Genomic DNA, 12640 nt, shown 5'->3' with positions numbered 1-12640 from the left:
GCTCCAGGCACCAGAGGGCGCTGTCGCCTCACAGGAGCAGCCAGGGTGACAGCTGTCACCCATCACCTGAGACGAGACAGCTGATATCAATCAACAGGGAGGTATATCAGCAGGACGGCATCTCCACCTCATTGCCGAGATATCGCTTTAGCAAGGAGGTAACGTATCCAGCCGATTATATCAACCTTAATTACCTTTTGCCTTTATACAGAGAGAGAGAAGAGCAGCAGGAAACAGTATTTGGATAAGTACTCACACTCCTGCACTTTAGTGTTTTCCTGACAAGAGGTGGAGGTGGTGTTCCACCCTGTGTGTTACTGGGTGCAGCCGCACCCACACCTGACTGTTTCTGTTCCTTGCCAGCAGTACCGGATCCGACGAGCGGAGGCAGTGGCCACCTGGGGTTCGGATTTCCTTATGCAGTGTTCGCTCGTCTTCGCACAGCGTCCAGTTATGTACGCGACCGATGCTAGCAAGGTAGCTTATGTAATAAACCTGCTTCGCGGCGAGGCACGCGCTTGGGCTACAGCGCTCTGGGAGCAAAAGTCACGGCTTCTTCAGACATATGATGGGTTTGTGAGGGAGTTCAGAACCGTGTTCGATCACCCCAATAGAGGAGAAACCGCTTCAACTGTGCTACTGTCAATGAGACAGGGGCGTCGGCGCGCAGCTGCCTATGCAGTCGACTTCCGCATCGCGGCTGCGAGGTCCGGCTGGAATAGCACTGCCCTCCGCGCCGCCTTTGTAAACGGACTGTCATTGGTTCTTAAGGAGCACCTGGTGGCTAAGGACGAACCGCGGGATCTTGTCATACGATTAGACAACCGGTTAGAAGAACGTCGGCGGGAACGAGACGAAGGGCGTGGCCGGGCACGCGCCGTCCCTCTCCCTTCCGGATCCGACCGCACTCCGCCTTCCCCACGCTCCACGGCCCCTGCGCTCCGTGGGGCCACAGCTCCCCCTGCTGACGAAGCTAAAGACACGAGTAGGGCAACATTTAGGGCACCAGATGCACAGAGGAGGCAGGCCCACGGAGCTTGTTTTGTTTGTGGCTCGACAGAGCACCACGTAAGAGACTGCCCCGAGCGGTCAAACTCCAAACGCCCGCCCCTAGAGACAGGGCTAGGGGTGGGCCGAGACATTCACGTGGGACACACCCACATTGCCACACGACTCCCAGTCACGATCCTTTATGAGGACTCAACCCTGAAGGCCCCAGCACTGGTGGACACGGGCTCTGAGGGGAATCTGTTGGATAGCAGATGGGCTAGGGAGATAGGGCTCCCTCTGGTGGCGCTTACCTCGCCTGTACAGGTTCGGGCACTAGATGGCTCCCTACTCCCTCCGATCACGCATAAGACACCACCTGTAACTCTGGTGGTGTCAGGGAATCACCGGGAGGTGATCGAGTTTTTTGTGACTCAGGCCACCTCCCGTGTGGTTTTAGGATTTCCCTGGATGTTGAAGCACAATCCCCGGATTGATTGGCCGTCCGGGGTAGTGGTTCAGTGGAGCGAGACCTGCCATCGGGTGTGTCTAGGTTCCTCGGTTCCTCCCGGCTCCCGAGCTAAGGAGGAGGTCAGAGTCCCGCCCAATCTGGGGGCAGTGCCGGTGGAGTACCATGACCTTGTCGACGTGTTCAGCAAGGATCTGGCGCTCACCCTTCCCCCCCACCGTCCTTATGATTGTGCCATTGATTTGGTTCCAGGCGTTGAGTTCCCGTCCAGCAGGCTGTACAACCTCTCACGGCCTGAGCGCGAATCAATGGAGACCTACATCCGGGACTCGTTAGCCGCCGGGTTGATCCGGAATTCCACCTCCCCGATGGGTGCAGGTTTCTTTTTTGTGGGTAAAAAAGACGGCGGTCTTCGTCCATGCATTGATTATAGGGGGCTGAACGAGATCACGGTTCGCAATCGATACCCGTTGCCCCTGTTGGATTCAGTGTTCACGCCCCTGCATGGAGCCCAAATATTCACTAAGCTCGATCTTAGAAATGCGTACCACCTGGTTCGGATCCGGAAGGGAGACGAGTGGAAGACGGCATTTAACACCCCCTTAGGGCACTTTGAGTACCTGGTCATGCCGTTCGGTCTCACAAACGCTCCCGCGACTTTCCAAGCGTTGGTTAACGATGTCTTGCGGGATTTCCTGCACCGGTTCATCTTTGTATATCTAGACGATATACTCGTCTTTTCTCCGGATCCTGAGACCCATGTCCAGCATGTACGTCAGGTCCTGCAGCGGTTGTTGGAGAACCGGCTGTTTGTGAAGGGCGAGAAGTGTGAGTTCCACTGCACATCTTTGTCCTTCTTGGAGTTCATTATCTCCTCCAACTCCGTCGCTCCTGATCCGGCCAAGGTTGCGGCGGTGAGAGACTGGCCCCAACCCACAAGCCGTAGGAAGTTGCAACAGTTCCTAGGCTTTGCTAATTTCTACAGGAGGTTCATTAAGGGCTACAGTCAGGTAGTTAGCCCCCTGACAGCCCTGACCTCACCAAAAGTCCCCTTCACCTGGTCGGATCGTTGCGATGCCGCGTTCAAGGAGTTGAAACGGCGCTTCTCGTCTGCACCTGTTCTGGTGCAGCCCGATCCTAGTCGCCAGTTAGTGGTTGAAGTGGACGCCTCGGACTCAGGGATAGGAGCTGTGCTGTCCCAGAGCGGGAAGACCGATAAGGTCCTTCACCCGTGTGCCTATTTTTCCCGCAGGTTGACCCCAGCCGAACGGAACTATGACGTCGGCAATCGAGAGCTCCTTGCGGTGAAAGAGGCTCTTGAGGAGTGGAGACATCTGTTGGAGGGAACGTCCGTGCCGTTCACGGTTTTCACTGACCACCGGAACCTGGAGTATATCAGGACCGCCAAGCGGCTGAATCCCAGGCAAGCCCGCTGGTCACTGTTCTTCGGCCGTTTTGACTTCCGGATCACCTACCGTCCCGGGACCAAAAATCAAAGATCGGATGCCTTGTCCCGGGTACATGAAGATGAGGTCAAAACGGAGTCGTCGGATCCCCCGGATCCCATCATCCCGGAGTCCGCTATCGTGGCCGCCCTCACCTGGGACGTGGAGAAGACCGTCCGGGAGGCCCTGACACGAGACCCGGACCCCGGAACCGGACCGAAAAACAAACTCTACGTCCCACCAGAAGCTAGGGCTGCAGTCCTGGACTTCTGTCACGGTTCTAAGCTCTCCTGTCATCCTGGGGTGTGAAGAACCGTGGCAGTCGTCCGGCAGCGCTTCTGGTGGGCGTCCCTGGAGGCCGACGTCCGGGGTTACATCCAGGCCTGTACCACCTGCGCCAGGGGCAAGGCCGACCACCGCAAGACATCGGGATTGCTACAGCCGCTGCCCGTGCCTCATCGCCCCTGGTCTCACATCGGCCTGGATTTTGTCACGGGCCTCCCGCCGTCCCAGGGAAACACCGTCATCCTCACGATAGTGGACCGATTCTCCAAGGCGGCCCACTTCGGGGCCCTCCCGAAGCTACCAACGGCCCAGGAGACAGCGGACCTCCTGGTCCACCACGTCGTCCGTCTGCATGGGATACCATCAGACATCGTCTCCGATCGCGGTCCCCAGTTCTCCTCGCATGTCTGGAGGAGCTTCTGCCGGGAACTGGGGGCCACGGTCAGTCTCTCGTCCGGGTATCACCCCCAGACCAACGGGCAAGCAGAACGGGCCAACCAAGAGATGGAGCAGACCCTACGTTGTGTGACAGCCGCGCACCCGACGGCCTGGAGTACCCACCTGGCCTGGATCGAGTACGCCCACAACAGTCAGGTATCATCAGCCACCGGCCTCTCCCCTTTTGAGGTGTGTTTGGGGTATCAGCCCCCGTTGTTTCCGGTGGTTGAGGGAGAGGTCGGTGTGCCCTCGGTCCAGGCCCACCTACGGAAGTGCCGTCGGGTGTGGCGTGCCGCCCGTTCTGCTTTGTTGAAGGCCCGGACGAGGGCGAAGAACCATGCAGACCGGCGGCGGACCCCGGCTCCTACGTATCGTCCTGGGCAGGAAGTGTGGTTGTCCACCAAGGACATTCCCCTACAAGTGGACTCCCCAAAACTGCAGGAAAGATACATTGGTCCGTTTAAAATTCTCAAGGTCATCAATCCCGCCGCAGTGAGGCTTCAGCTCCCGGCCTCACTGCGGATTCATCCAGTGTTCCATGTTTCCAGGATAAAACCTCATCACACCTCACCCCTCTGCACTCCGGGTCCGGCACCACCTCCTGCCCGGATCATCGACGGCGAGCCGGCTTGGACTGTACGCCGGCTCCTGGACGTCCGACGGATGGGCCGGGGTTTGCAGTATCTGGTGGACTGGGAAGGGTATGGCCCCGAAGAGCGCTCCTGGGTGAAGAGGAGCTTCATCCTGGATCCGGCCCTCCTGGCCGACTTCTACCGTCGCCACCCGGACAAGCCTGGTCGTGCGCCAGGAGGCGCCCGTTGAGGGGGGGGTCCTGTTGTGTGGGCCGCCGAAGAGGAGGTACTGCTGGCCCACCACCACCAGAGGGCGCCCTGTCTGGAGTGCGGGCTCCAGGCACCAGAGGGCGCTGTCGCCTCACAGGAGCAGCCAGGGTGACAGCTGTCACCCATCACCTGAGACGAGACAGCTGATATCAATCAACAGGGAGGTATATCAGCAGGACGGCATCTCCACCTCATTGCCGAGATATCGCTTTACCAAGGAGGTAACGTATCCAGCCGATTATATCAACCTTAATTACCTTTTGCCTTTATACAGAGAGAGAGAAGAGCAGCAGGAAACAGTATTTGGATAAGTACTCACACTCCTGCACTTTAGTGTTTTCCTGACAAGAGGTGGAGGTGGTGTTCCACCCTGTGTGTTACTGGGTGCAGCCGCACCCACACCTGACTGTTTCTGTTCCTTGCCAGCAGTACCGGATCCGACGAGCAGAGGCAGTGGCCACCTGGGGTTCGGGACTTGGCGGCTCCAGTATCCCCGGGGTTCGGTGGCAGAGGAAATCGGGTGGTTCCGGTTCGACTCGGACAGACGTCTCCTATCGTCGAGCCTGCCCACACGACACCTTTGGAATTCGGTTACTGCTGTATTTGTAATCTGTTGTGTTTGTTGTGTGAATTCACAACAGTAAAACTTTGTGATTTGACTTTCTCCATTGTCCGTTCATTTTCGCCCCCTGTTGTGGGTCCGTGTTCCTACACTTTCCCAACAGTTATGGGGTAAAAACAGCAAAAATGGTGACAAAGGTCAGTTTCAGTTTGTACAGGGGTCAAAAGTTAAAGTTGCTCCAATTTCAGTAAAAAAAAAAAACAGTGATGCAAATTATTGGTTTAAATAAAAAAATTAATAATTGGAATAGTTTTGACTGTGTTGAATGTTTGGTTACAAAGTAAAGGTCAAACATGGTCGACGTCCATTGGATTCTATGACATGTGACATATGTTACCCTGTAACGTAATAACTAAGCATGACAGATGGTGCAAACTATTCCTTTTTAAAATCCTATCAACCCAACAATAATTTGCATCATTTTTTACTGAAATTGGAGCAACTTTAACTTTTGACCTCTGTACAAACTGAAATTGACCTTTGTCACCATTTTTTGCTATTTTAACCCCATAACTCACGCTTGCAGCCGGCCTGTGCTGTCCGCATCACCTGCAGGTGCAGGATCTGGCTGTCTTGAAAACAGGTTTGTCTTCACAACAACGTGTGCGCACACGCACATCCCAACCACAAATGGCTGGAACGTGGGTGCGCACACGCACGTTCCAGAGACAAATGGCTGGAACGTAAATAGTTAAAGTAGTTGATCAAATGTTCTTGCAGCTATTGTTTCTGTATGACAATGTTGCTCTTTGTCCCACACATGGACGAGTCACATTCTGCTCATCTGAGTTTTAGTTATTGACCCGTTCAGATATTGTTAATGTTCTTGCAAAAAGTCGCACTTGGGAGGTTGGACGAAGTTGGACAACAATCAAACAGAACGCTGGCAGTACAGGAACTACGCAAATGATGAGGAACCATCAACACAGAAAGCAAACTGGAATACAGACAAATTGAGGTTGTCGTCTGGATTCGTTCACATTTTTCAACAGTTTGAAAATTCTAACGAAGAGCCAACTACAGGAACGAAGCTGGACGACAGTTAAACGATGTCTCTGAAAGTCAGCATAAGTCCAGATTTCTTGTTTCTTTTTGGCTTAGGTGTCCTTCGTTAGTGCCGTGTGACCGGGGTTTAAATAGCCTGCCCAAACTGCAGGAAGTGTTTGGTAGATTATGAGAAGAGAACTGAAGGTACGACAACTGAAGGTATAGCAAGGCACCTCAAGTGTCTTCCAGAATTAGCTGATGGGTTCACTCAATTTGTTGCAGTGGAGACTCAGACAGGTATTTCTGGGACTTGCGTGTCTTTGTGGGACATCCTGAGAATTTATAGGATTCCCAAAACGTTGCTGGACATCATAGCCAGGCTCTACAGAGGTGCTGCCAGTGTTGAGTGGAGTAGGGACAAAATGTCTGAAATTTTCTCAGTGAAATCTGACATTTGTCACATTATTCAGTGCTTGCATGGACTGGGTATTGGATAGGGTTGTGTAAACCAGTGGATTCAGTGCCTTTGTTTGTGAGAAAAGGTTTCCTGACCTTAACTTTGTGGACAATGCTGTGATCCTTTCACAATCAGCAAACACCCTGATTGCAGCACTTGTGAAGTTGAGTGAGGAATTGCTGTGTCTGGTTTGTGATCATCCAGGCTATCAAGGACTTCCTGGACTGGTCCATCAGGGGTGCATCTGTATGTGCTGAAAGTGTTCAACTGTCAGAGACTGTGGCAGTGACATTGATGTCTCTGAGCCCTCAGCCGTTACCATAGAGAGATGTCTGGGAATGGCTTGTGAAATCATGAGGTCACTGGACCGAGTTGTTTGGCAATGCTAATATCTTTGCTGGAGAACAAAGGCTGAAGTGTTTAAGGTTGTATATGGTTGTCAGATTTGGATGCTAACCAGGCAATGACTAGATGTTTTTTGCTGCTAGGTCTCTTCAGAGGATTCTTGTGTACCGCTGAAATGACTTTGTATCAAACAAACTGTTACTTAGGGAGACTAAGATGAGGAGTATCGCGTCACCTTTGTTATATTCTCTCTTTCTCTCCGATTGTTCTGAGTTATTTTCATTAGTTACTTCATCCAAACCATCAACGTGTTTATTAGACCCCATTCCTACCAGGCTGCTCAAGGAAGCCCTACCATTATTTAATGCTTCGATCTTAAATATGATCAATCTATCTTTGTTAGTTGGCTATGTACCACAGGCTTTTAAGGTGGCAGTAATTAAACCATTACTTAAAAAGCCATCACTTGACCCAGCTATCTTAGCTAATTATAGGCCAATCTCCAACCTTCCTTTTCTCTCAAAATTCTTGAAAGGGTAGTTGTAAAACAGCTAACTGATCATCTGCAGAGGAATGGTCTATTTGAAGAGTTTCAGTCAGGTTTTAGAATTCATCATAGTACAGAAACAGCATTAGTGAAGGTTACAAATGATCTTCTTATGGCCTCGGACAGTGGACTCATCTCTGTGCTTGTTCTGTTAGACCTCAGTGCTGCTTTTGATACTGTTGACCATAAAATTTTATTACAGAGATTAGAGCATGCCATAGGTATTAAAGGCACTGCGCTGCGGTGGTTTGAATCATATTTGTCTAATAGATTACAATTTGTTCATGTAAATGGGGAATCTTCTTCACAGACTAAAGTTAATTATGGAATTCCACAAGGTTCTGTGCTAGGACCAATTTTATTCACTTTATACATGCTTCCCTTAGGCAGTATTATTAGACGGTATTGCTTAAATTTTCATTGTTACGCAGATGATACCCAGCTTTATCTATCCATGAAGCCAGAGGACACACACCAATTAGCTAAACTGCAGGATTGTCTTACAGACATAAAGACATGGATGACCTCTAATTTCCTGCTTTTAAACTCAGATAAAACTGAAGTTATTGTACTTGGCCCCACAAATCTTAGAAACATGGTGTCTAACCAGATCCTTACTCTGGATGGCATTACCCTGACCTCTAGTAATACTGTGAGAAATCTTGGAGTCATTTTTGATCAGGATATGTCATTCAAAGCGCATATTAAACAAATATGTAGGACTGCTTTTTTGCATTTACGCAATATCTCTAAAATCAGAAAGGTCTTGTCTCAGAGTGATGCTGAAAAACTAATTCATGCATTTATTTCCTCTAGGCTGGACTATTGTAATTCATTATTATCAGGTTGTCCTAAAAGTTCCCTAAAAAGCCTTCAGTTAATTCAAAATGCTGCAGCTAGAGTACTGACGGGGACTAGAAGGAGAGAGCATATCTCACCCATATTGGCCTCTCTTCATTGGCTTCCTGTTAATTCTAGAATAGAATTTAAAATTCTTCTTCTTACTTATAAGGTTTTGAATAATCAGGTCCCATCTTATCTTAGGGACCTCGTAGTACCATATCACCCCAATAGAGCGCTTCGCTCTCAGACTGCAGGCTTACTTGTAGTTCCTAGGGTTTGTAAGAGTAGAATGGGAGGCAGAGCCTTCAGCTTTCAGGCTCCTCTCCTATGGAACCAGCTCCCAATTCAGATCAGGGAGACAGACACTCTCTCTACTTTTAAGATTAGGCTTAAAACTTTCCTTTTTGCTAAAGCTTATAGTTAGGGCTGGATCAGGTGACCCTGAACCATCCCTTAGTTATGCTGCTATAGACGTAGACTGCTGGGGGGTTCCCATGATGCACTGTTTCTTTCTCTTTTTGCTCTGTATGCACCACTCTGCATTTAATCATTAGTGATCGATCTCTGCTCCCCTCCACAGCATGTCTTTTTCCTGGTTCTCTCCCTCAGCCCCAACCAGTCCCAGCAGAAGACTGCCCCTCCCTGAGCCTGGTTCTGCTGGAGGTTTCTTCCTGTTAAAAGGGAGTTTTTCCTTCCCACTGTAGCCAAGTGCTTGCTCACAGGGGGTCATTTTGACCGTTGGGGTTTTACATAATTATTGTATGGCCTTGCCTTACAATATAAAGCGCCTTGGGGCAACTGTTTGTTGTGATTTGGCGCTATATAAAAAAATTGATTGATTGATTGATTGATATTGGATATGCGGTGAGTTGTCCCAGCATGCAGTTGCCTCAGTGTTGAGGACCACAGTGGCTGGAGAAGGCCAAGGGGACATCCGTGTATCACCTGGCTGTGGTAGATAGATGGTTACTTTTGGGAGGTATCATTTGTCAGCCATCCATGACCCAAGGTGGTTTGTGTGTAGTTGATGTGGCACCAGCACAAGCTCCTGTACCAAACTCCAGACACAAATCAAGCCCTGATGACATAAATACTAATATTTTGGGGTACAAGTAAGGTTTGGTCAGCGTTTAAGTAAAATTAAGGTGAATTCGGGTAAGGGTGTTTTGTACTTTATTTGTTTATTTAACATGAAGTTGATGCAAAATTCCTACACTACCCCCCCCCCCCCCCCCCCCCCAAAAAAAAGCCCAAACAATTTTGACTGATTTCCAAATTGGCATGTGCACAGTGTCCTGCTGTGTACTGGATGGTGGTTTGAGCCATTACAGAATTATAGTATTATGGTATTACAGTACTTTGATCCAGTGACAGTAATGAGCCTTCATCTCTAATCTGCAGATGTGAATGAGTGCTTGACCAGCCCATGCAGTCAGGAGTGCACCAACATCTATGGGTCATATCAGTGTTACTGCAGAGAGGGCTACTACCTGAGGGAGGATGGGCAGACCTGTGAAGGTGTGCCACGTGTTTCAACACTTTAATCGTCATAGCACGCTTACATTTGGACATGTTTGTGAATCAGTTTCTCGTAATTTTCCAGATATTGATGAATGCTCCCAGAGCATCGGCCATCTGTGTAGCTATAAGTGTGTCAACGTTCCTGGCAGTTATAAGTGTGCATGTCCTGAACATGGCTACACCATGTCTGCTAAAGGCCACGCGTGTCGAGGTAAGCCCAAAATCGCACCACGTTGCGCAAAAGTTTATACGTGTGTATCACTCAATTTAAAATGACTTAATAAACACAGAGCATATGCAGTTTCATTGTTTTAAGTTTTCTGCCTTGGCCATTTTGTCAGTTGTGCATTTTCCACAATTTTATCTTACTTAATTAGACATTTTCCTTTGTAAATGCAGCTTTTATGTGTTTTAGATATTGACGAGTGTGCCACTGGGGTCCATAACTGCTCTCTAGCTGAGACCTGCTACAACATCCAAGGAAGTTACCACTGCCTTGCGTTCAACTGTCCGCAAAACTACCGCAAAGTGTCTGACACGTAAGTTATGACATCGATTTAAAAGCTTGAAGTTCTACATTTGTACCTCACTGGGTGTCTAAGATGCCGCAGAGCTGATTTTTTTTTTTTAGAGAGACAGATGCTGGAACCCTGTTTTCCACTCTGAAATGTTTATGAATCAGTTTAGTGTAACTGCTTTTTCAGTTTTTTTAAATTATTTAAAATGGAGTAAATGGTAAATGGACTGCATTTATATAGCGCATTTCCATCTGCATCAGACGCTCAAAGCGCTTTACAAATGATGCCTCACATTCACCCCGATGTGAGTGTGCTGCTATACAAGGCACTCACTACACACTGGGAGCAACTAGGGGATTAAAGACCTTGTCCAAGAGCCCTTAGTGATTTTCCGGTCAGGCTGGGATTTGAACTGAGGATCCTCGTTTTAACTTTATTTACTGTATATAGGGCATTTCAAATCCAAGGTGAATAGGTGCTTTAGAATACAATACAATACGCACACACACACACACACACACACACACACGCTTAGTCCAATTAAGGGTCACGGGGGGCTGGAGCCTATCCCAGCAGTCATAGAGCGTGAGGCAGGGTACACCCAGGACAGGATGCCAGTCTGTTGCAGGGCCACAAACAGACATACAAACACATTCACACCCACTCGCACACCTGACAATTTAAAGATTCCAATCCACCTAACCTGCATGTCTTTGGATGTGGAAGGAAACCGGAGCACCCGGAGGAAACCCACGCAAACACGGGGAGAACATGCAAACTCCACACAGAAAGGCCACAGGTGGGAACTGAACCCATGACCTTCTCACTGTGAGGCAACAGTGCTAACCACAATACAATTTAATATAAACAATAATTGTAAAATTACATGCAAGAGATGAAAACTGGGAAAATAATTCAAATAATTGTAAAAATCAAGATAAAACAACAACAGGATAGTCACATAAAAGCCAAGACAAATTGACAAAAAGAAATTTCTGTAATACTAAAACACACCCATGAAGATTTTGTATGGCAAAATGTTCCTGCCAGGCAATCTCAAGCAGCAGTCAGGCTCATAAGTAAATAAAAAGGTGCCTGACCACATTGGGCTTTTAAAACAAACAAAACCATTTCAAATCAACTCTAAAAGTAACTCATGAAGGCCATCAAGGATTGGAGTGATAATGGCACCATATCTTGGTGATGTATAGTGCACAGTTTACAATGCAAGTGCATTTGGTTTATGTCCAGTTCCACTTTCCTATTTATATAGGAAGCATAATTTCAGTGCAAAGTAAAGCATATGGTGCAAAGGGGTTGTAGTTAGTCCCTTAATTAGTCATTTAGATTAGATTAGATTACATAGAATTTTATTAATCCCTTGGGAAGACTCCCTGAGGGAAATTGAGGAGAGTCCAGCAGGGCAATTTGCATGTTTTGGGCATAATATGAAATTTATTAATCAGGTTGTCACCTATCATTGTGTTTAAGAGATAAGTGATTGAATCCTTTCCTAGTCTGGCTAGGAAAGGATTCTGTGTGGGAGACAAAATATAATCAGTCTTAATTTTGGAGGTGATTTTTATTATTCTTAATGATGAATGTGGGGATTTCTAAAGCTGGAATGAATCTCTGAATGCTGTTATCTATCTCATAGGCGCTGTGAGCGAATCAGCTGTCCAAACTACCTGGAGTGTCAAAAGTCCCCTCTCAGAATCACCTACTACTACCTCAGTTTCCAGTCCAACATTGTTATTCCTGCTCAGATCTTCCGCATTGGACCGTCTCCTGCCTACTCTGGAGACAACGTTATCATCAGTATCCCTCAAGGAAATGAGGAAAACTACTTCAGCACTCGGAAGCTGAATGCTTACACAGGCGCTGTGTACTTGCACCGACAGGTTGAGGGTCCCAAGGACTTCCTGATTAATGTTGAGATGAAGCTGTGGAGACAGGGGACATTTACTACTTTTCAGGCCAAAATCTATGTCTTCATCACAGCCAACTCACTGTAACAGCCAGAGCTACTCTGTGGCCATGATGGACCTTAATACAGTTCATATGAACTTTTCATATTGCTGCCTAACAGTAAAAAATGTATGTTTATGGGTGCAATGGTAAAAATATTTGCATGCGTTCAAATGCATGTCAATATTCTTTCCATTACATGACTGGTAAACATTCTTGTGAAAATCCTGTGCAAACACCACAGCTCCCACAAAAATATGCATACTTATTTACTAACAGTGTGCATTGAGAACTGCAATTTCCAACTGTGCAAAATAGGGCATTTAACATGTTTGCCTTCGTGAACATGCAATTTGGGGTGTGTCC

The 12640-nt window shown here is 48.1% G+C and overlaps 1 protein-coding gene across 3 annotated transcripts in view; it reads left to right on the top strand.

Annotated features, from left to right (window-relative positions):
* Positions 1 to 12402, top strand: part of LOC117512622 (fibulin-2-like) — a 90172-nt gene extending 77770 nt beyond the window's left edge. For all 3 annotated transcript variants that reach the window (XM_034172766.1, XM_034172767.1, XM_034172765.1), the window contains 4 exons: positions 9669 to 9785; positions 9871 to 9999; positions 10204 to 10327; positions 11964 to 12402. In XM_034172766.1, coding sequence (XP_034028657.1) covers positions 9669 to 9785; positions 9871 to 9999; positions 10204 to 10327; positions 11964 to 12321 — 728 coding nt within the window. In that variant the 3' untranslated portion in view covers positions 12322 to 12402. The remainder of the gene's footprint in view (positions 1 to 9668; positions 9786 to 9870; positions 10000 to 10203; positions 10328 to 11963) is intronic.
* The last annotated feature ends 238 nt before the right edge of the window (positions 12403 to 12640 follow it).

This window comes from Thalassophryne amazonica, chromosome 6, assembly GCF_902500255.1.
Source record: "Thalassophryne amazonica chromosome 6, fThaAma1.1, whole genome shotgun sequence".
In the NCBI taxonomy this organism is placed as follows: Eukaryota; Metazoa; Chordata; class Actinopteri; order Batrachoidiformes; family Batrachoididae; genus Thalassophryne; species Thalassophryne amazonica.
The sequence above is the reverse complement of the archived record's forward strand: the minus strand, read 5'-3'. Positions and strand labels throughout refer to the sequence as shown.